Source organism: Heptranchias perlo, chromosome 10, assembly GCF_035084215.1.
Source record: "Heptranchias perlo isolate sHepPer1 chromosome 10, sHepPer1.hap1, whole genome shotgun sequence".
NCBI lineage: Eukaryota > Metazoa > Chordata > Chondrichthyes > Hexanchiformes > Hexanchidae > Heptranchias > Heptranchias perlo.
Window position 1 is genome coordinate 71,964,996 of NC_090334.1, and position 22,864 is coordinate 71,987,859.

General features: G+C 42.1%; 1 protein-coding gene across 1 annotated transcript in view; it reads left to right on the forward strand.

Annotated features, from left to right (window-relative positions):
* LOC137326682 (latent-transforming growth factor beta-binding protein 2-like) overlaps window positions 1-22,864 on the forward strand; it is a 607,725-nt gene that overhangs the window by 557,544 nt on the left and 27,317 nt on the right. The window contains exons 29-30 of the mRNA XM_067992000.1: window positions 7,606-7,749; window positions 21,326-21,538. Coding sequence (XP_067848101.1) covers window positions 7,606-7,749; window positions 21,326-21,538 — 357 coding nt within the window. The remainder of the gene's footprint in view (window positions 1-7,605; window positions 7,750-21,325; window positions 21,539-22,864) is intronic.

Consider the following 22,864-nt stretch of genomic DNA (forward strand, 5'->3'; position numbering starts at 1 on the left):
GTAATGCTGAAGTTAATTAAGCTAAAATTCATTCTAAACTCACATCTGCTGATTACATTCTAAGCCACCAACAGCTGTCCAACATATCATGAAACTACAGCCACTAACCTGTTCCCACACAAAGCACTATGTTGCTTCAAAATGATACAGGATGATGTGGGAGTACTGGATAGTAAGCCCACCATTCCACAGTCTTAAGCACTCAATCAAGCACTGACTGAAAATTGTTATTAAAACAGTATATGAAATGTCATGTCATGTTGAGTTTCTTTCATCTCAGTGGGTCAGAGTGAGGCAACAGTAAACTGTCTGGGTAACCAGCTGGCCTTTTATTTGTTCAGTTCTTAAAAACAGTGTATGAGTGATTGTTCAAATCTGTTTTCCTTGAAAGAGTTTTTTACATTTTTTTTACCTCTGAAAGTGATCTACTATAAACATTCGGAAAATTTGCTGTCATATTTTTAATTGGTGATTAACTATTTAATAACAGTTTTGCATTTGATTGTTTTCTTTTTTAGGTTTTTATTGAACCAATAATAGATGCAAAAGCAGCCGCTAATGTATAGTCCCTTAGTTTACATCATACACAGGCTCCCTGTGAGCACAGTCCTAATATTCTTGGGTATATTTCCCACAAATAACACCCCAAAAACTGCGAGTGCAATAGCTGTTTCAAACATTTAGCTGCCACACCATCGGAATATACCAACAGTCAAGTCCACTGATTGCAAATGCCGACTAGGTGATGTCAACACATTATATCCCGATTTACATGTCATACATATCTCATCCTCCAGGCTGTTCTGCATTTGACTGCAACTTTATCAATCATGCTCTGACTGTAGTGTAATGTATGTTACCTTAACAGTTGTGAACTATATTCTACTTCTGCTAACGACCCCACAGCAGTCATCAGTACTAATAATTCACTGATGCAGATTTGCTTGAAATGAACTGAATGTGCCAATTATTCTCTCCTTCCAAAGACATAGGGCTCCATTTTAGCACCCGCTATCGGGTGCGTTCCTGGCGGGGGGGCTCCGAAAATCGGGGAATCCCGGAGCGGGTCGGGAGCCCGGCTCCAACCCGCCCACTTCCGGGTTCCCCACAGACGCACTGACGTGCGCGCGCAGCCGCTGCAGGTGGGACTCCCGCAGGCAGTTAAAGCCGGCAGGGTGCCAATTAACAGTATTTATGTTGCTATTTCAGGTCATTAACAGACCTGATTAAGGAAATATGTCAGGAGGGGTGGGATTTTAGAAACAACTGGGACTGTCTTCCGTACTGGGGGAAACACTCCTAGTTGAAATGGACGTGTTGCAGCTGCAAAGGTCCATTTGACAGGTGGGGGGGGAGACCCTCACTCATTGCAGGAGGCCACTCTGTCACTTGGGACAAAGTTTGGCCTCCACCACCCTCCTCCTGACAAGAAAATTCACCAACTTGCACACTTACCCCGGGGTCCAGAGACATGTACCTACCTTGCGGACCCCCTCAGATGTACATCTTCCGGATGGGGGCTGCTGTAGCTGCAGTCATGACCTCCTCGGAGGGCAAACATCATCACCAGCCTCGCCGGCCAAGCCATCCACCTCTGACACGTGTAGCTCCACAACATAGTGCTGTGACACATCCACCTGCACAGCAGGAGGGAGGGCAACCGCAGAGAGAGATGCGTCGCAGGGGGCACTACCCTCGCCACAGGGTCCACAGACCGAGGCTCAGCTTCCTGGACCTCTCTGAGCAGCAGTGCACACGGAGGCTCAGAGTCACCCGACATGTAGTCGTGGACATCTGCAGCCTCCTTCATGCTGAGCTGCTCCCGGCTGCCCCAAGCACCATCTCCTTACCTGTCGCTGTCAAAGTCACCACTGCCCTCAACAACTTCTCCTCCGCATCCTTCCAGGGTGCCACCGGGGACATCGCCGACGCCGCTCGGTCGTCTGCACAAAAGAGCCCTGCAAATACACCTACACCCACTCTGCAGTGACACAATGGGTGGCATCACGTGTGGGTCTTCATTGTGATCCTCAGGAAAGGGCATTATTGCACAAACCAGACAAGATTTGCAAAGACGTGGCAGTAGTGGTGCCAATATAATATTGATGTGAGTTGGTCAGAAATTCAGTATAAGTAAAAACCATGACAAACCCTCAAACACCCTTGTGCATCCCCTTCATGCTCACAACACGTTTGCCTTACACTTCCTACTGCACATATGTGATGCATGCCCTGTGGCTGCAGCACAGGTAGTGGCAGGTTGAGTGAGGCTGACTGTGAAAGAGATGCATGAGAGGGTGAGTATGAGATAGAGCCATGAGATTATATGAGGATTGGGTTGAGTGGTAGTGGCGGGATGAGTACTGGCGAGGTGAGTAAGATGAGGATGAGGTTTGAGTGGGTGTGAGGAGTGATGTGATAGAGTAGTGTTGGCAGTGCAGAAGGAGATGTGGGGTGGGGGCGGTGATGTGGCAGACGGAGTGTAGGGGAATGAGTAAGTGTACTCACTTTGGCTGACCCACTTGTCATTGCAGCGCCTCCTGCACTGTATGCAGGTGGACGATATGTTGGTGGTGCAGGTGACCTCCTCTGCCACGTCGAGCCAGGCCTTCCTGGTGGCATAGGCAGGCCACTTCCTCCCGCCCGCCGGGTGGAAGATCTCTGACCTCCCCCTCCTCCTCACCCCATCTAATGATACCTGGAGTGAGGCATCATTAAACTGGGAGCATCCTTTCCCCTGGGCTGCTCCATGCTGTATTTTTTCCTATTTGTTGCAGCATCTGTCAGTGGAGGACTGCCCCTTTAAATAGAGCTCCTCCAGCTGACAGATCTTACTGCACATGCGCAGTCCGCCCGACGCGCAGCTCAGCAGCGGGGAACCCGGAAGACCAGGTAAGTGGATCCAATTAGGCTGCAATCACGCGGGGGGGAGACTGATTTCACCGGGCGCGTTACCCACGCGCTCAGTCGCCCCCCACCACGAACCCGCAGCCCTGGTAATATCGAGCCCATAGTTTCAACATAGGGAGGCATTCTATTCAGCAGCCAGGCTGATAGCTAATATAACTTGAGGGGAGATTTTAACTCCATTTGACCAGCAGAAATGGGGAGGTAGTGGAGTTAAAATTCAGGTGGTCGACTTACCGTCCCATTCCTGCTCCGCCACCATTTTTCCTGGGGCGTTCTGCTGCCCAGGCATATGCCTGAATCAGGCAGGAGCTTCATTAATCTCGGTACATGAATGACATACGACGTACATAGGACCCTGATGCAATTTTAACGGTGTTAAAATTATTTTTGTGAAGCTAGGAGGAGTATGAATGCTCCACAAGAATAATGTGGGCCTCTGCGCCCAAGGCTCCCCCCTCCACGATCACAGCCTCGTTCCCCAGACCTAATTTTTTGCCGGCTAGGTCAGACGCCGGGCCGCCTGATGTTGCACAGGCCGTAGCCGGCGAGCTGCAGCGAGGTACCCTTTCGGGCCATGGAACTCACCGACAGCCTGTTAATGAGGCCTGGCCAGCCTGTCTGCCCCCCTGGCCGGTCACCCAATAGTTAAAATCTACCCTTTGTTGTTAGCTCTAGCTGGCAAGCTTGAGTGACCACAGCCTGGCACTCGAAACTGTGATCATTTAGCCAGGAAGCAGATTTTCTACTGCCTGCGGCTGCTAACAGATCACTACTTTTTTAACTGTCAATTAACAATGATAATACTTCTTATGTATTTCTCATTTCGTGCAGCAGTACTCTAATTGAACATGGTTATTTTATCTCTAAACCTGAAATGCAGTAGTGATCCCTATGTAATTCTGGTGTGATCTGTCACCCCGTGGGAGGATTTAAGCGTGTTTGCTTTCTCCATAAGCAAAATCCTATAAGCTCCCCCAAGGCAGCAGTGATTAGTGTGATTCAGCAGTGTAACTTTTAAGTGCCGTAATTATCATGTTGTGTTCCTAACATCAAAGCAATCTGAAATTTAATCTGGGATTAATATTTGGAATGGTCTAACACAGCCCCAAATTCCATTCATGTAGTAGATCGTATTGTGACCCTTGTCTGTGTAAATTACTGGCTGATACAAACAGAGGTTTTGTTGTGGTGAATCTTATTAAGGCCCAGTGAGAAAGGGTATGCTATTTTGAACCTTCTACTTACAATCCTATGGATTTTGAATAGAAGGAATTGGAGTTGATGCACGAATCAGGTGAGATCCTAAACAAAACCTGTGCTGTGTAATTGAAAGTCTGGCTATTTCTTCTTAAAATTCACTGTTTAAACAATCATGCCATCTTTCCCTTCACAAAAATACCTTGTTAAGAAAGGCACTGTAAATTCTTTATAACTCTGAGGAACTGTAATATACTTTCTGAAACTGCTGACAGGTATTTCACTACGCCAATTTCCTTTTTTCAAAATCAATTTAGTACCAGTAAACTTTTGTTACCAAGCACAGGTTTTATGCATGCAAAGGTAAATATGAGAGGTTTAACAATGTCAGGATATATTTTTCTGTAAAATGCCATTTTAGAAATTCTTGAAAAAGGCGTTTACTGAATACAAAGCAGTAGTCCAATCGAGAGGTTCAGAGGATATCATGAACAATTTGTTTCACATTATGTGACTATCATCTAAAACCAGAAATTAGATTGCAGCTTTTAAGTTAACAACAACAACTTGAATTTATATAGCGCATTTAACATAGAAAAACTTCCCAAGTCGATTCACAAAGACGTAATCAAAAAAAAAGGACACCAACCTTGTTCACACTTGTCCACAAAGGTTAGCTTTCTAATGGAGTCACTGGATAGAAATCAGGATTCCTGACTGATTTTTTCACCCTCCTAAATCAAGAATAATAAAGCCAATTTTAGTGCTCTTGGTGCCAACCCAGTTGAGATTGGCCAACTCAGGAGATCAGGAATCAAACCCAAAACCTTTCTGGTCCATGTGGTTCAATACCAAACACCATGCTGCATTGTGTGTCACTAATCAAGTTCTGCTTTGGAACTTTGTTGTACTATATTCCTGATCCCAACTTGCCTCCTGTCACTGTGCTTCCAGGAGCAGGAAATGAGGACAGTTTGAATGGTAGAAAACATTATTATTCTACAAATCTGTGATTTGATGGCTAACACACGTCTGTGAGGCTGAACTGGTCATACCAATTTTGCCTCCTCTTCTAAAATACTGTATATAGCCTCTCAGCTAAGAACTTGAGAACATTATCCAATAAGGGCAGACAAGTTTGCATGTTAGTCAATGCTATGAGTGTAATTTCACAATCCTATGAGTTCATCAATGTTTACCATTGAAGCTATTCAGCAACCTTTAATTTATATTATTAATAAATTTGTTTAGACCAGTTTTCTTAAACTTAAAAAAATTAGAATATATGTAAAATAAGTAAAAAGATCTTAGACAGTCTGCTGGTCTACCTTCATGTTTTTAATGATAATGAAAATCAGACAGGAAAGTCCGCATTTCCCTGGCATTAATAATTTCGGTAACATTCTCTTGGTAGCTTGAGTTTCTCTTGATTGCCTTTAGGGATTAGAGAGAAACTTTGTGAACCCTCCTCCCAAGAGATGGAATAAGTTGGGAAGAGTCCACAATATAGAGGGAGCAGATGTAATGGGATGCGTTGCCTTTTCTCATTCTTGGTTTTATTATGTGCTTATTAGGGAACCAACATCACCAACCATTACTCTAATGGTTGGCAAGAACTGCAATTCTGCATCTTTTTTATGCTATGCTTATTTGCTCATCGCAACAGCAATCACTCCAACCTTACAGAGTGGAAAGATCTAGGCCGCAGACCTCCCCTATGGCTGCTTACATGCAGCATCAAGATAAATTGAAGGATTATTCTAGTGTAAGAAGATTTTTTTTTAATAAATCTTCCTCTCTCCCCCCCACTAGGATTAATAACTAACAAAATGCCCAGCTGAACCATTGAGTTTATGAAATAAGCATCCTTGAAGCTCAAATATTTCTGGGCTCAAACTTATAAGCTAAGGAGGTAAAAAAGTGTAGAACAAAAAAAGAAAGAACGTTCATGAGGATGCTTTTTAGTGACACTAACTTTTTCAGTGACCATTTGTTTTGTAGCTCACACTAATTAAACCTATAGTTAAGATCAGTAGTAGTCATAATATCTAATGTATATGGATGCAAACTAGTGAGATTTTGGGTAAGTAGAGATAATCATGATCACATTTTAGAGGTATTAGGGAGGTTAAAATTAAATTTTAAAATAGTCTAATGAGCTTCTTCTTATCCCTCAAGTACAACATGATAGGAGATTCAAAGAGATGAACCTATGGCATTAACTGACCTAGCAAAAAGAATGAGTGTTGTGTTTTGTAGACAGGGAGTTGACCATTTTATTGCTTATTTTATGTATTGGAAATAAAGATCCTTCTAGATATTTACTTTCATTTTTCTGTTATCTGAGATGCATTGCTTTTGTTGTGTTTCCTTGTGTAGATAAAGCTTATGGAGTCTTATCAATGTGATGCTTGTAAGCAACTCACAAATGGTCTATTCTACCTTGTGAGGGGTTTAATGTCACTATTTAAGTGTAGTTTATTGAAAAGTCAGAATCCTGAAAGTTGCTGTTGATAATGCAGATTAACAAATAATATAAGCATTGCGGCTAGTGTCAATATTAATGACATGAGTACTGCACATTTTTCAACCATTTATCAAATCCTGATGAGTTACTATTTAGGGTAAGTGGCTTCCATGCACTATTGCACGGAAGACATGCATTAGACTAGTTCAGCTTGATATTGCCAGTGTAATGGATACTTAAGGGAAAACCTCATCACAGAGAAGGTTATGGGGAGATTTAATAGAAGTGTTCAGAATTATGAAGGGTTTTCACAGAGTGGGTAGGGAGAAACTGTTTCCACTGGCAAGGGGGTCGGTAACCAGAGGGCACAGATTAAAGATAATTGGCAAAAATCCAGGGGGGATATGAGGAGAAATTTTTTTAAGCACTGAGTTGTTACGATCTGGAATACACTGCCTGAAAGGGTGGTGAAAGCAGATTTAATGGTAACTTTCAAAAGGGAATTCGATGTATACTTGAAAAGGAGAATTTTGCAGGGCAATGGGGAAGGAGCAGGGGAGTGGGACTAATTGGATAGCTCTTTCAAAGAGCCGGCACAGGCACGATCAGCCGAATGGCCTCCTTCTGTGCTGTATGATTCTATGATTGCAAGGCGTCATAGGTGATACATTCCTACTGCAGCAGAGGAAGCATGCTGCTTGTCTTTCAAGATACCGAATTCCCACTACAATGGGCATACAATCACTGTTCCCAAAGCATTACAGTTGATTGCAAAGGACCAGCAAGAGCAGGAAAGGGATTAAACAACAAATTAGTTTCAAATCTCAGTGTTCCTTGTTAGAGATCAACCAGCACAAATTACTTTAAAGGATTGTAAATATTATCCAACATGTTTTGATTTTGCTATTCTAAAGTGGATAATTTATACCAAGGGGAAGTGTGTAAATTTTGAGGAAAATCAACAACACACTTAAAGGACGGGGAGTAAATATATATTTTTAATTAAAATATAATTGTGTTCTCCTTCTCAGATATTAATGAATGCGAGATGATGAATGGAGTTTGTGGAACAGCTCTCTGTGAAAATTTTGAAGGTTCCTTTTTCTGTGTGTGTGTGGATGAGAATGAAGAATTTGATCCAGCAAGAGGCCGGTGCCGCCCACGTGCAATAATGGGTAAGTTCAACTGTAATGTGCAGAAATAACAATCAATTTAGCAATTTTCAGCTTGGAAACTAGAGACCACATCATGGATTTTAAAGATGCCTCTCTGGCACTTAATCCATATTTCTAACACACACTGTACTACCTGGTTTGCTGCATTTATGCAGGTTCAGTAAAATTAAATTGAACATTAAATACGTAAAACAACAAAATCCTGAAAATTTGTACATTAAGGTAAATTCATCAAGTCCTTGCTACCAGCTGTGCTTGAAAGTAGCACAGATCAGAGAATCGGTGCTTCAGTGTTCCCCAGGGATCTGAGGCCTCAGCTTTTCACCATATATATTGATGACTTGGATGAAGGAATAGAGAGTTGTATATCCAAGTTTGCAGATGACACTAAGTTAGGAGGCACAGTAAGTTGTGTGGATGAGAACAGGGAGTTGCAAAGGGACATAGACAGACTAAGTGAGTGGGTAAAACAATGGCAGATGGAGTTCAATGTGGGGAAGTGTGAACTAATCCACTTTGGATCTGAGAAAGACAAATTGGAATATTTTCTAAATGGTGAGACACTAGGAGCTGTGGAGGAACAAAGGGATTAAGGTGTCCATGTACAAAAATCACTAAAAACTAGTCCACAGGTACAAAAAGTAATGAAAAATACTAATGAAATGTTGGCCTCTATCTCAAGAGGATTAGAATTGAAAAGTGATGAAGTGATGCTACAGTTGTACAGCCTTGGTCAAATCCCATCTGGAGTACTGTGTTCAGTTTTGGGCACCGAACCTCAGGAAAGATATATTGCCCTTGGAAGGGAGACATTGCAGATTCATCAGAATGATACCGGGGCTTAAAGGGTTAAATTATGAAGACAAGTTGCATAAACTTGGTTTGTACTTCCTTGAGTTTACAAGGTTGAGGGGTGTTCTAATTAAGGTATTTAAAATGATTAAGGGATTCGACAGGGTAGATGCAGAGAAACTATTCCCTCTGGTGGGAGTATCCAAAACAAGAGGGCATAATCTTAAAATTAGAGCTAGGCCATTTAGGCGTGAAATCGGGGATCACTTTATCACACAAACGGTAGTGGAAATCTTGAACTCAATGTCCTAAAAGGCTGTGGATGCTGGGCCAACTGAAATCTTCAAGACAGAGATAGATAGATCTTTGTTAAGTATGGGTATCAAGGGATATGGACAAAGGCAGGTAAATGGAGTAAATTACCTAATTGAATGGCAGAACAGGCTTGACGGGCTAACTGGCCTACTCCTGTTCCTATGACCCGATGGTACCACTAAGATGAGTGAATACCTGACTAACCATAATGTTGGATGCTTCCACAGAGGCACCCCAATCACTGTATGTCATGCTTCCAATGGCACTGCATGAAAGAAAGCACGTGAAGGTGATCAACAACCAGCGTAACCTGTTTGGTGGCACCCACCAAGATACCACCAAGCATTTCTGCTAGCCCAGGCACATCTAGCTAGCAATGACCAAAAGGAACTGTCTTATCAGGATCTGGGTCAAAGAGCCAGTTGCTGTGCTGTGCCATTTGCTGCAAAGACAACTGGATTGACCATAGAGCTGACACATCGAGCGACAGTAACAGTCAGTTGTGGCTTAAAACTTGGCTCCACCTCTTTGCAGGCATGCTGCAATGTTGATCTTTGGGGGTGGTGTCATGGAGTAGCATAGAGGACCACCGTCCTCACGACCACCTCATGCAGCAGTATCTCCACCTCAGCGGTCATCAAAAAGGGATCATATGCTGGGCTGCTCCATCACTTGCTTGTAGATTCATGCCCTCTCCTTTAGTTTTCTTTTTACGTCAATTTTAGCTTGTCACTTTTTTCCCCTAGCTCTTCAGCCTCGACTAAGGTTGCTAATGTATTGAGATGCCTTTAGAGGCTATTCTGAAATTCCCCTTTAATTGTGCCCACCCCTTTAAATTTCACTTGCCTACAATTTTCTGTTTCCATCAGTAGTGTGCTCCCTGCATCCTTCAAAATCTGCACCTGAAGCTGTTATTGAGCTGATGTTGGAAAGTTGGATGCAAACAGCAAACTTCCATTTTATTCTGTCTGAAACTGAGCAATAGCCATACTGTTTAAACTATGCCAAGAACAGAAAATCTAAGCTAGTAAACTTAGAGGAAGTTGTTCTGTACAGTTGGGTTCCCATTGTTACCAGTTACAGAAAGCAGCGAGTATTTTACAAATCTATTTATTCCATTACTATGCACTATGCAGGATATATTTTCACCAACCTGTGGAGACAATGGCTTGGTGGGTATATAGGCCAGGAATGTTCCAAGTTGTTAAAAGCAAATCGTGTTTAACTAACCTGATAGATTGTTTTGATGAGGTAACAGAGAGGGTAGATGAGGACAATGCAGTTGATGTGGTGTATATGGACTTTCAAAAGGTGTTTGATAAAGTGCCGCAAGGTAGGCTTATCATCAAGATTGCGGCCCATGGCATAAAGGGGGCAGTAGCAACATGGATACAAAATTGGCTAAAGGACAGGAAACAGAGAGTAGTGGTGCATGGTTGTTTTTCGGACTGGAGGGAGGTGTACAGTGGTGTTCCCCAGGGGTCAGTGCTGGGACCACTGCTTTTCTTGATATATATTAATGACTTGGACTTGGGTGTACAGGGCACAATTTCAAAATTTGCAAATGACACAAAACTTGGAAGGGTAGTAAACAATGAGGAGGATAGTGATAGACTTCAAGATTATATAGACAGGCTGCGGCATGGGCGGACACGTGGCAGATGAAATTTAACGCAGAAAAATGCGAAGTGATATATTTCAGTAGGAAGAACGAGGAGAGACAATATAAACTAGAGGGCACAACTCTGAAAGGGGTACAGGAACAGAGAGATCTGGGGTATATATCTACAAATCGTTGAAGGTGACAGGGCAGGTTGAGACCTTCGGGATCTTGACTTTATAAATAAAGGCATAGAATACAAAAGTACGGAAGTCATGATGAAACTTTATAAAACACTGGTTTGGCCACAACTGGAGTATTGTGTCCAGTTCTAGGCACCGTACTTCAGGAAAGATATGAAGGCCTTAGAGAGGGTGCAGAAGAAATTTAATAGAATGATTCCAGGGATGAGGGACTTCAGTTACGTGGATAGACTGGAGAAGCTGGGGTTGTTCTCCTTGGAACAGAGACGGTTGCGATAGAGGTATTCAAAATCATGAAGGGTCGAGACAGAGTAGATACAGAGAAACTGTTCCCATTGGTGGAAGGGTCAAGAACCAGAGGACATAGATTTAAGGTGATTGGCAAAAGAACCAAAGGTGACATGAGGAAAAACCTTTTTACACAGCGAGTGTTTAGGATCTGGAATGCACTGCCCGACGGGGTGGTGGAGGCAGATTCAATCATGGCCTTCAAAAGGGAACTGGATAAGTACTAGAAAGGAAAAAAAATTCAGGGCTACGGGGAAAGGGCGGGGGTGTGGGACTAACTGGATTGTTCTTGCGTAGAGCCGGCGTGGATTCGATGAGCTGAACGGCCTCCTTCCATGCTATAACCTTTCTATGATTCTATATGATTCTAAACCTGGTCTTTCTTGAGTTAGCAAATCTTAGCAAGTGTGACAGTGGGAGTGTTATAATTGGCTTCAGCGGCGCTCCTCTAGAAAAGGTTCTAATTATAATTGCTATCCAGTATTGCTGCTAGAACTTGAGGACTGGATTGGGCTTGGTTCTGAATGGAATATGCATGCTCATGCATGAACATTTGCTTTTCAGTGATTAGCAGAGGGCCACTGTTAGCATTTAAATCATACTGCAACTTAAGTAACTGCTTTTAAGAGAAGAGAGACGAGGCATTTTCCTCCAAATGGATGGAAGAAAAATGAAAGTGCAAGTTACACCAGATCATGCAGCTCCAATTGATTGGCTAAACACAGGTTGTCTGCCTTCCCTCTCATTTAGGGAATAGTGTGTTGGCAGTGTGGAAACTAGAGATTAGAGAAAAATAATGTTTAAATTGGGGGAGAAGAAGTAAAGAAAGAAAGAACTTGCATTTATATAGCGCCTTTCATGACCTCAGGACAGATAAAGCGCTTTACAGCCAATGAAGTACTTTGGAAGTGTAATCACTGTTGTAAGGTAGGAAATGTGGCAGCTAATTTGCACACAGCAAGGTCCCACAAGCAGCAATGTGATAATGAACAGATAATCTGTTTTTAGTGATGTTGGTTGAGGGATAAATATTGGCCAGGACACCGTGGAGAACTCACCTGCTCCTCTTCGAATAGTGTCATGGGATCTTTTAAATCCACCTGAGAGGGCAGACGGAGCCTTGGTTTAACATCTCATCCGATAGACGGCACCTCTGACAATGCAGCACTCCCTCAGAACAAAATAAATCATATCACAGCTAACAGCTGCGCTCTATAGAAATAATAAAACATTATTAAATACACAAAGGTTAAATTTAACTTTGCTTATTTTTGAAATGGTGCTTGAAGCACTAAAACCCATGGCTTGAGGCTTCAAATTAACCTGAACGACTTTGGAATCTAAAAGTAGTTGCAATTGCAAATAGAATAGTTAAAATAAATGCATAGTTTGAAATACAGTGCCTGTTAACACAACATAAATCTCTCTATATATCTGAATAAAATGCCTCTAAGTGGTGTAAATCTATATACAAATTTTAACTGCATTTTTTTATGCAGTTCATAAAGTTCAGGAAGTTGTGCATCCCGGCCCATGATTTTCCATTCATTTGGATGGTAAATCATGGGCTGGAAGTGCGCAATTTCCCAGTATGTGCTCCTGGCATGTGCCGGGAATACCAAAGTGGAAAGACTTCCCCTTGTGTGTCTGTATAAGCATTTATTGAACAAAGAACTGTTCAGTAGTAACGTACAACATTTCAATGACATAATAACAAATACCCAAAGTACAAAAAGTGGCTTTTCTTTACTGTATTTATTTAAACCAGTTAAACCGACTGAATTAAAATGGGCTGCTTACACAGTGCTTTCTCCTTCCTTCCCCAAAAAAAGAGTTAAATCAAAATATTTTTTCATTGAAAAACCTAGGCGAAGGGCAAAGGCCCATTTTTCAGAACAGCACTAAAGTTGAAAAGAATAAAAACGAAATGAAGTAAATCAGGAAGTATTGACTAGGGCGCACCATGATTGGGTTTAAAAACCTAAAGCAGGAAGGAAAGAGTGAAGGAGGTAAGAGGTTTCACAGGAGGCAATTTTAACCCTACCCACCCAAGCAGATAGACAGTTAAAATCGATCGGGTGACTTAACCGCCAGTGTCCCACCTGGTTCCCGTCATCTTCAATTTTAGCTTGCTCTGAGCAGGAGGCAAAGGCACCCGCCTGAAGTTAGCAGGATCCTTTTTTAAATGTGCAGATCGGGATCCAATGATGTCATCGCGCTACAACTGCATTTTTAGCCCCGATTTTAACTTCCCAATGAGAATGGGACATGTGGGAGGTTAAAATCGTGGCAGCCTGCTACTCACCTTCACACCACACTCGTACCCAGTGCATTTTAGTAGGTGCATTTTAGACAGCGTCGGAGGCCCCGATGATGACATCTTTCAGACCCCAACACCATTTTAACATGCTGTCTTGCGTTCAGTGCTCATTTCTGGCCTCGCCTGGCGCCACATAGGAGCAGGCCCACAAAATAGACAAGAAGGGGAGTAAATTTATTTTTTTATGTTTCCTTGTGGGCTGCTCTGGTCCCTACAAGGAAGTGTTGCGCTGCCCTTGCCCTGGGCTCCCCCTCTCCCCCAACCACGCTTGCCTGCCAAACCCCTCCCCCCCCCCACCCCCACCCCCACCCGACACACTTAACAGACTGCAGGGACTGTCTCCCGGGGTCCCCGACATCAGCCTATCACTCACCCTGCCATTCCCATGAACTCTCGCCCGGAGTTAAATTTGGGGCATTTAACTCTAGTCACTGTGGAGAATCTGCTGCAGATTTCCCACCAAGTGAAGGCAGCGAGAAGGTGGGTTCAGGAGGACCAGGAGTAGATGATCAGGGACTACAAACAAAGTTTAGGCCTCCTCTGCTCCCCTCTTCCCTCCCGTAAGGCCGTCCCAAACCCCCCCCCCCCACCCACTCCCATGACGTAACCTTCTTGCACAGGATCCTTCTCTTAGTGCCAGTCGGTGGCCTACAGACTACAGCCGCTCCTGCCCACCGGCCTGCGTGCTTTCCACCCGTTTCAGGTGGACAGCTGACCATTGGCATGCAGTTGGGGCTCGGGAGTTAAAAGCACTCGGGCTTCACGCTGCCGAGGTCAGGTGCATTTGACACTTGACCAGTCCACCACCCCAGCCCAAATCCCATACCCAGGTAAAATTCCCTCTACAGATTTAAGGTCTTAAGAAAGAATGAGGTAAAGTGGCAGACAATGCAGGGAGACTTAATTCAGCACAAGACAGCATATTTGCAGCTTAAAAGAAATAAAAGAGCAAAGTTCAGAGGTGCACTGATCATAGCAGCATCAACAAAATAGAGAAAAGTTCAAATAGAGGGAAATAAATTGGCAGCAATATGTGAGAGAGGAATCTTATATCTGAAAATTATTTTCTTGACCAGGAGTATGAGAGCGGTCCCAAAGGAGCTCCCCAGAAATGGGAGCAGAACCGAAGTCTTAATGAAGTTGGGCTTCATAGGGAGTTAAGAGTTATTGAAGGGAAAATAAATCTTTAGGGGAGAAGGATGAGGATATAGAAGAGGTTAGATTAAAGAGTCTTGGAGTGAAGCAGAAAGGATTAGCACTTCCTCAAGCAGAAGGGGATATGAGCATAGGAACAGGAGTAGGCCATTCACCTCCTATGGCCTGCTCTGCCATTCAGTTCGATCATGGCTGATCTGCACCTCAATTCCATTTTCCTGCCTTTGCTCTATATCCCTCGATACCCTTACCTAACAAAAATCTATCTATCTCACTCTTGAAAGCTCCAATTGACCCCTAGCACCCATAGCCTTTTGGGGGAGAGAGTTCCAAGTTTCTGCTACCCTTTGTGTGAAAAGGTGCTTCCTTATTTCGCTCCTGAATGGCCTAGCTTTTATTTTAAGATTATGTTCCCTTGTTCTTGATTTCCCCCACCATAGGAAATAGTTTCTCCGTATCTACCCTATCAAATCCTTTTAACGTTTTAAACACCTTGATCAGATCACCCCTCAAACTCCTATACTCAAGAGAATACAAGCCAGGTTTATGCAATCTGTCTTCATAACTTAACCCTCTAAGTCTCAGTATCACTCTGGTGAGTATGTGTTGCATCCCCTCCAAGGCCAATATATCCTTCCTGAGATGCGGTGCCCAAAACTGAATGCAGTACTCCAGATGGGTTCTGATCAAGGCTCTATACAACCGAAGCATAACTTCCTCCCTTTTGTATTCCAACCCCCTTGAGATAAAGGCCAACATTCCAATAGCCTTTTTGATTTCTTTTTGTACCTTTTGTACCTTGAAATGATTTGTGTGTTTGGACTCCCAAATCTCTTTGCTCCTCTACAGTTCCGAGCGTCTCACCATTTAGAAAATACTCCAATTTATCTTTCTTGGGTCCAAAATGGATGACCTCACACTTGCCCACATTGAACTCCATTTGCCATAGTTTTGCCCACTCACCTAATCTGTTGATGTTCCTTTGCAACTTCCTGTTCCCATCTGCATTACTTACAGGGTTTATCAGCAAACTTGGATATACAACTCTCTATTCCTTCATCCAAGTCATTAATAAATATGGTGAAAAGTTGAGGCTCCAGAACAGATCCCTGGGGCCCTGGGAACACTACTTGTCACATCCCGCCAATCAGAATACCTACCACTTATCCCCACTCTGTGTCTCCTATCTCCCAACCAATTTCCAACCCAAGACAAAAAGTTACCTCCAATTCTGTGCGCTCTCATTTTTGCTAATAATCTCTTGTGTGGTACCTTATCAAATGCCTTCTGGAAGTCCATATAGATAACATCCATAGACATTCCCTTATCTACCTTATTAGTGACCTCTTCAAAACAATCAACTAGATTAGTCAGACCTGACTTACCATTAACAAAGCCATGTTGGCTCTCTCTGATCAGCTCATATTTGTTCAAGTGCTCAATTATGATGAGGAGGGTGAACAGCAAGGAGAGAAGTGGAGCCTGAGCCATGAGTGTACAGCTAAAGAAAGGAGGCAGCAACTTATAGCTGAATGCTTTCACCAAATTAAAGTTGAAAAATGAAACAAACTACCTCGTCTCTCTCCCCCACCCCCACCACTACAGCTGCTTCACAAAGACCTGCATTCCCAGAAACTTCTGTACCTTGCCACCATAATACAGAAGTCACACTCTCACATAAGTTGCAACCATCCACATAAGTGAGTTCTAAAGTCTACGTGGCCAAACAATTTTTGCTTTCCCCAACAAAATTCAAGAAATGGTTCCAATATACTTGAACTGCAACTGCCTTACCAACATATCTGCCCTTTGTGCCTGCTACCTTACTTGCTCTAGCTCCTAATCTACTACTTCTACGAGGTGCTCCCTGAGTAACGCGAGGTTGAGAGGTAAAGCTGCCCTAGAAGTTGAGCAGGTTTAGCGGCCACATCATGTGGATAGGCAGATGTCCCAAACTCTTGAAAACCCGCTAAGAGATGGAGAATCTAGTCCAAGGTTTGTATTAACTCACATGGAGGAGCTCAAAATATAGTGTTTCAAGCACTAGGATGGGAGATTGTGAGCACTGAAGCCATGCAAGCTGAAGAAAATTGATGAATGTAGAATGGAATCATCAGCAAGGGAGTGGATAGTGGATGACAAGTGGAAGGGATATGAACAGTGGTGGAAGCATCAACTACAGCACAATAGAGTGATTTGAGAGAAAACTTGAAGAGAAATGAGCCAGAAAAGGACAGCTTTTTCTTTAGGAGAATTACCAACTTTGCCATCAGGACAGAAGGGGACTGGAAAAGAAGAATAACAGAAGCTAAAAGACTGGAATGAATGACTATTCCAGGGTCGGGAAAATAGCAGTTAATGTTTCTTTTCAATAAAGCTGCAAGTAACAGCTGCAATAGTGGATTTACAGAAGTTACGAGCCGAGATGAAGTTGGCTCATGGTGCTTTGGACTAATCAAGATGCCAGGTGCAGTAGGCAGAAATTTTACAAGATAACTGGGCAACAGACATGATTAAACCAAGTTGCAGCACCATATGTGACAGAGGCCTGAAACCTTCTACGCTAACTAGAATAACATCTGTAAACAATTTTACAACACCAAGTTATAGTCCAGCAATTTTATTTTAAATTCACAAGCTTTTGGAGGCTACCTCCTTTCTCAGATGAACGATGTGGGACATCAGGTGGACGATGTGCACCGAGATGCAGCATATAGGTGAGGTAAAGGATTGGCCAAGGATACACCCCTGTGTCTAGTGAGGGGAGGAAAAGATGTTTCCCACAGAAGATCAAACTCAGGTGATTCATAGGTGAGCAGCAGGAGCATCAGAAGGAACATGAGCACATATGCCTCCATTGAATTAGAAATTGGAAGTTACCAGCAAATGCAGCATTTATGAACTATTTTCTTACAAAGGGCAATTCTGCCACCTACTGGCTAATCATGGTATTGTTTAATAGATGCATAATACAAATCAAATGCAAGGAAAACAATTTAACCCATAGAAACAAAGCCATTGTTTATATTTTTATTATTTTGGTAAATATCTGTGTTTATCAAAATCAGGGATGTAAATGCTGAAATGGTTCTTCCACAAAGCACAGGTCAGATGCAGAGTAAACTTCAATCTACTCTACCCAACAATAGCCTAGAAATTACTGCATACAGTATTAAAATACAAAATCAAAAGCAAAATACTGCAGATCCTGGAAATCTGAAATAAAAACAGAAAATGCTGGAAATACTCAGCAAGCCAGGCATCATCTGTGGAGTAAGAAACAGAGTTAACGTTTCAGGTCGATGACCTTTCGTCAGAACAGGAAGAAGTTAAAGGTTTAACAGTTTTTTAGCAAGTATATAGAGCCAGGCAAAAGGGGAGAGCAAGGGGAGGGGAGGGAAGAACAAAAGGGAAAGTCTGTGCAAAGTTGGAGGGCAGGAGTGATTAAATGAAAAAAGGATGATGATGCAAGGCAAGGAGGGTGGTAATGGGACAAGTAAAGAAACAAAAGATTGGTCTAGGGGAGCTGTAAATGACAAGAGTAGAACCATTACCAGTACCTGCTGTCTGAAAAAATGGCAGCAGTGGTTATGATCTGAAGTTATTGAAATCAATATTGAGTCCAGAAGATTGTAAAGTGAAATGAGTTCGGGTGAAATGATTTCAATAACTTCAGATCGTAATCACTTCTGACATTTTTTCAGAGAGCAGGTGCTGGTAATGGTTCTGCTGTTACATTGATTAGTGCCTCCATTAAAGTAACAAAGTAATGTCACACAAAGGTATTGAGCATTCGTACACTAATGTTGCACGCAGCAATTTATAGACTGATGTGCCTTAACTCCAACTTCAACACAATTGCTGCCACTGAACAGTGTATTTTTTCCATTTTCTTTGTGGCCTTTGTGAGCTTACCAGCGCTAATGTATAAACAATTTTCCACTGCAGACTTTGTGCTCTTGAAACAGGGGTTAAGACTACCCAAACTCATTTCATGTAGGATCCTTGAGAGAGGGGAAACTTTTATCCCATCAGGCTAAATTTAAACCAAAGTCTGGGAAGAGAAAAGGCAGTGTGCTAACTCACTGCACAACTGAATCTAGACATAATTATTAATTTATTCCAGGACTGCTATACACTGAAAAATGCTTATGTAGTTTTTTGTAACCGAATTGTTCTCTGCTAATGTGTACAATACACAGGTGGAATATTCATTTTATATATATATATAAGACTGAAGTTTCAAAAGAAAAGAAAGACCAAGAAAATTGCTCAACTAATTTTAAATGTATGATTTAGCCAGTTTCTCCCACTCCACCCCGTAACCTACCTTGCAACAAACAGATGGCTAGTCTTTAAGTTGTTTTCCATTTAGACTATTTAAAAACATGTATCATTCACTGGGGTGTTGTAAATAGAGTAGTCTTGATAAATCAAACTTTGATATCCACTATCTTTATCATAGAATCAGAATTTTACAATGCTGGAGGATGCAATTTGGCCCATTATATCCGTGTTCGCTCTCTGAAGGAGCTATCTAGTTAGTCTCTTTGCCCTACTTTTACTCCATACCCTTTTTTTTTTAAATTCAAATATTTATCCGCTTCCCTTTTGGAGGTTGGGTAGGATATTCTGTGACCTAACACCCCTTTGCATCAGATAAATTCTCCTAACCTCTCACTTTTGTAACTTCTGTACTTTTGGTGATCTTAATTTTATGCGCTCCAGTTACCAGATCATCTTAGTGCATCTCTTCAGCACCTTCTCCATTAGCTTGATATCCTTCCTAAAGTAAAACTGAACACAATATTCTGACTGTGGCCAAACCATTGAATTATATAGGTTTAGCATTACCACTTTGCTGTAGTACTCTATTCCCTATTTGTAAAACCTGGGATCCCATATGCTTTTTTAATAGCTTAATCAACTTATCCTCCCACTTTTAAAGATTTATGTATCTGAGCCCCTGTCTCTTTGCCCCTTTACTTCTTTTAAAGTTTTACCATTTAATGTACGTGTCATCTCCTTATTCTTCCTCCCAAAATGTATCACCCCACATTTCTGTGCATTAAATGTCATCTGACATCTATCTGTCCAATCTACTAACCTGTATCCTCCAGAAGTCGCCCGATAATCCTCTTCACAGTTACGTATGGAAGTTTTGGCAGGATGTGACTAGTGGTGTCCCACAGAGACCTATGTTGGGGCCTCAACTATTCACTCTATTTATTAACGACTTAGATGACGGGATAGAGAGCCACATATCCAAGTTTGCTGATGACACAAAGATAGGCAGCCTTGTAGGCAACATCGATGGAAGCATAAAATTACAGAGAGATATTAATAGATTAAGTGAATGGGCAAAGCTGTGGCAAATGGATTTCAATGTAGGCAAGTGTGAGGTCATCCACTTTGGACCTAAAAAGGATAGATCAGAGTACTTTCTAAATGGTGAAAAGCTCAAAACAGTGGAGGTCCAAAGAGACTTAGGGATCCATGTACATCGATCATTAAGATGTCATGGACAGGTATAGAAAATAATCAATAAGCCTCTATATCTAGAGGATTAAAATACAAGGGAGTACAAGTTATGCTACAACTATACAAAGTCCTGGTTAGACTACACCTGGAGTACTGTGTTCAGTTCTGAGTACCGCACCTTAGGATGGGTATATTGGCCTTGGAGGGAGTGCAGCGTAAATTTACTAGAATGATACCTGAACTCCAAGGGTTAAATTACAAAGCGAGACTACACAAACAAGGGTTGTATTCCCTGGAATTTAGAAGATTAAGGGGTGATTTGATCGAAGTTTTCAAGATATTAAGGGGAACTGATAGGGTAGATAGGGAGAAATTGTGTCCACTGGTTGGGGAGTCTAGGACTAGGGGACATAGCCTAAAAATTAGAGCCGGTACTTTCAGTAGTGAAGTTAGGAAACTCGCAAAGGGTGGTAGAAGTTTGGAACTGTCTTCTGCAAACGGCAGTTGATGCTAGTTCAGTTATTAATTTTAATCTGAGATTGATAGATTTTTGTTAATCAAAGGTATTAAGGGATATGGGGCTAATGCGGGTATATGGAGTTAGGTCGCAGATCAGCCATGATCTCATTGAATGGCGGAATAGGCTCGAGGGGCTAAATGGCCTACTCCTATTCCTATGTTCCTATGATCCTTAAAAGAAAGAAAGAACCATAGAACTTTCTTTCTTTTATGACCTCGGTAAGTCCCAAAGCGCTTTACAGCCAATGAAGTACTTTTGAAGTGTAGTCACTGATGTAATGTAGAGAATTGTGGCAGCCAATTTGCACACAGCAAGATCCCACAAGTAGCAATGAAGTCTGATAATCTGTTTTAGTATAGTATTGGTTGAGGATAAATGTTGACCAGGACACTAGAAGAACTCCGCTGCGCTTTGAATAGCGCCATGGGATCTTTTATGTCCACCTGAGAGGGCAGGCAGTGCCTCAGTTTAACATTTCATCTGAAAGACAGCACCTCTAAAAGTGCAGCACTCCCTCAGTACTGCACTGGAGTGTCAGCCTAGATTATGTGCTCAAGTCTCTAGAGTGGGACTTGAACTCAGAACCTTCTGACTCAGGTAAGAGTGCTACCACTGAGCTAATGCTGACACCTACCTGAACTAGTCGGAAACTTAGTTGGAACTGAAGCAGGTTTTTACTTGGCCACGGATATCCAATACGAAATAATCATTTTACTGGTTTTGATTTGGTGCCAAATTGAACATTTCAGATTTTATTAATGAAATACCTGAATCACAGCCATTTAACATGACCTTCATAGTGGACCTGCGCAGATTGGTATTGCATAACTGAGCAATGTACTTGTTACAAGAAGGCCTCTTTATTAATTATATCTTATATCTTTTCCTGTCCAAAACAATAGAACAAGCACCAGGAATGACAATAATGTCAGAGTTGCCCATGATGCCAGAACCTGCAAAGGGAGATTTGAAGGAATGCTACTATAATCTGAATGATGAGAACTTCTGTGATAATTTGCTAGCACGAAACATCACAAAAGAGGAATGCTGCTGTACTGTTGGAGTTGGTTGGGGTGACAACTGTGAAGTTCACCCTTGTCCCATGATCGGCACAGGTAAAACCATTCCCAGGGCTTGTATTCACGCAGATTACTCCATCAAAGTATGTACTACTTAAAGCAACTTCCCAGTTTAAGTCACTGGCAAAAATATTTTTCAATTCTAACAACAAATTAGAAGCAATGAGTAGCTGGATGGTGGAGTACTAGATGTGATAAAATGTTATTTTTCAGCACCTATCCCAGATAATGGTGGCTTTGATTGGGGAGCCACATACTCTAATGAGTTTTTAAAGCATTTTTAACTTATAAATATTAAAGTGACTTGAGGTGTATTTTTCAAATGAATGCTATAGAATAAGGCCATAGAATAAACCTGGAGTTTAGCTTTAACAACATTTCACCATTTTCTGAGAGGAATTGCAACCTACTTATCAAGTGACTCCTGCCAGATACACAAAATTCTGACAGCAAGACCAATATTTTTTATTTTATCCAATTAATAAACTGGTTATGCGATGGGTCAGTACATTGGAAACTAACCAGCTGCATCTGAACTGCAAGTTTGTGCCCCATTTTCTGTATGCCGAGTTCCTGATCTCATATGGGTTGCAGTGGGGAGTTGTGGTGCTCTTACGCAGTTCATAGTGGCCAGCTTTGAAGCAGCATTAGCAGAGGGTCCTGGAAATATGCACTTACCCTTGCAACGTGTGTTCAAGTTCCAATGCAATGTTACCTTAGACACCTCTTTTTGATTCTCCTATGTACTCTGACCCTTTTATAAGGGATATTAGGACCAATTTCCCAATGGTGTGTTCAGGCAGACATCCTTGCATTTCTCAAACACACATTATGGAATTGTGCAAGAACTGGATAAGTACTTGAAAGGAAAAGATTTTCAGGGCTACGGGAAAAGGGTGAGGGAGTGGGATTAGCTGGATTGCTCTTGCATAGAGCCGGCGTGGACTCTATGGGCCGAATGGCCTCCTTCCGAGCTGTAACCTTTTTATGATTCTAAATATGAAAATGCTTAACTGTAGGAGGGAAAATTTCAGTGAGTTAAAAAGGGATCTTGTCCAGGTGGATTGGAATCAAAAATTGGTAGGCGAAACAGTAATTGAACAATGGGAGGTTTTCAAGGAGGAGTTGGTTCGGGTACAGAGTAGACACATCCCTACGAGGGGGAAAGGAAGGGCATCCAAAGCTAGAGCTCCCTGGATGACTAAAGATATAGAGATTAAAATGAAACAGAAAAATGAGCCTTATGACGAACGTAAGGTTCATAATACAGTAGAGAACCAGGCTGAATACAGAGGAGATTTAAAAAAGGGAATATGAGGGGCAAAGAGATAGTATGAGAATAGATTAGCAGCTAACATAAAA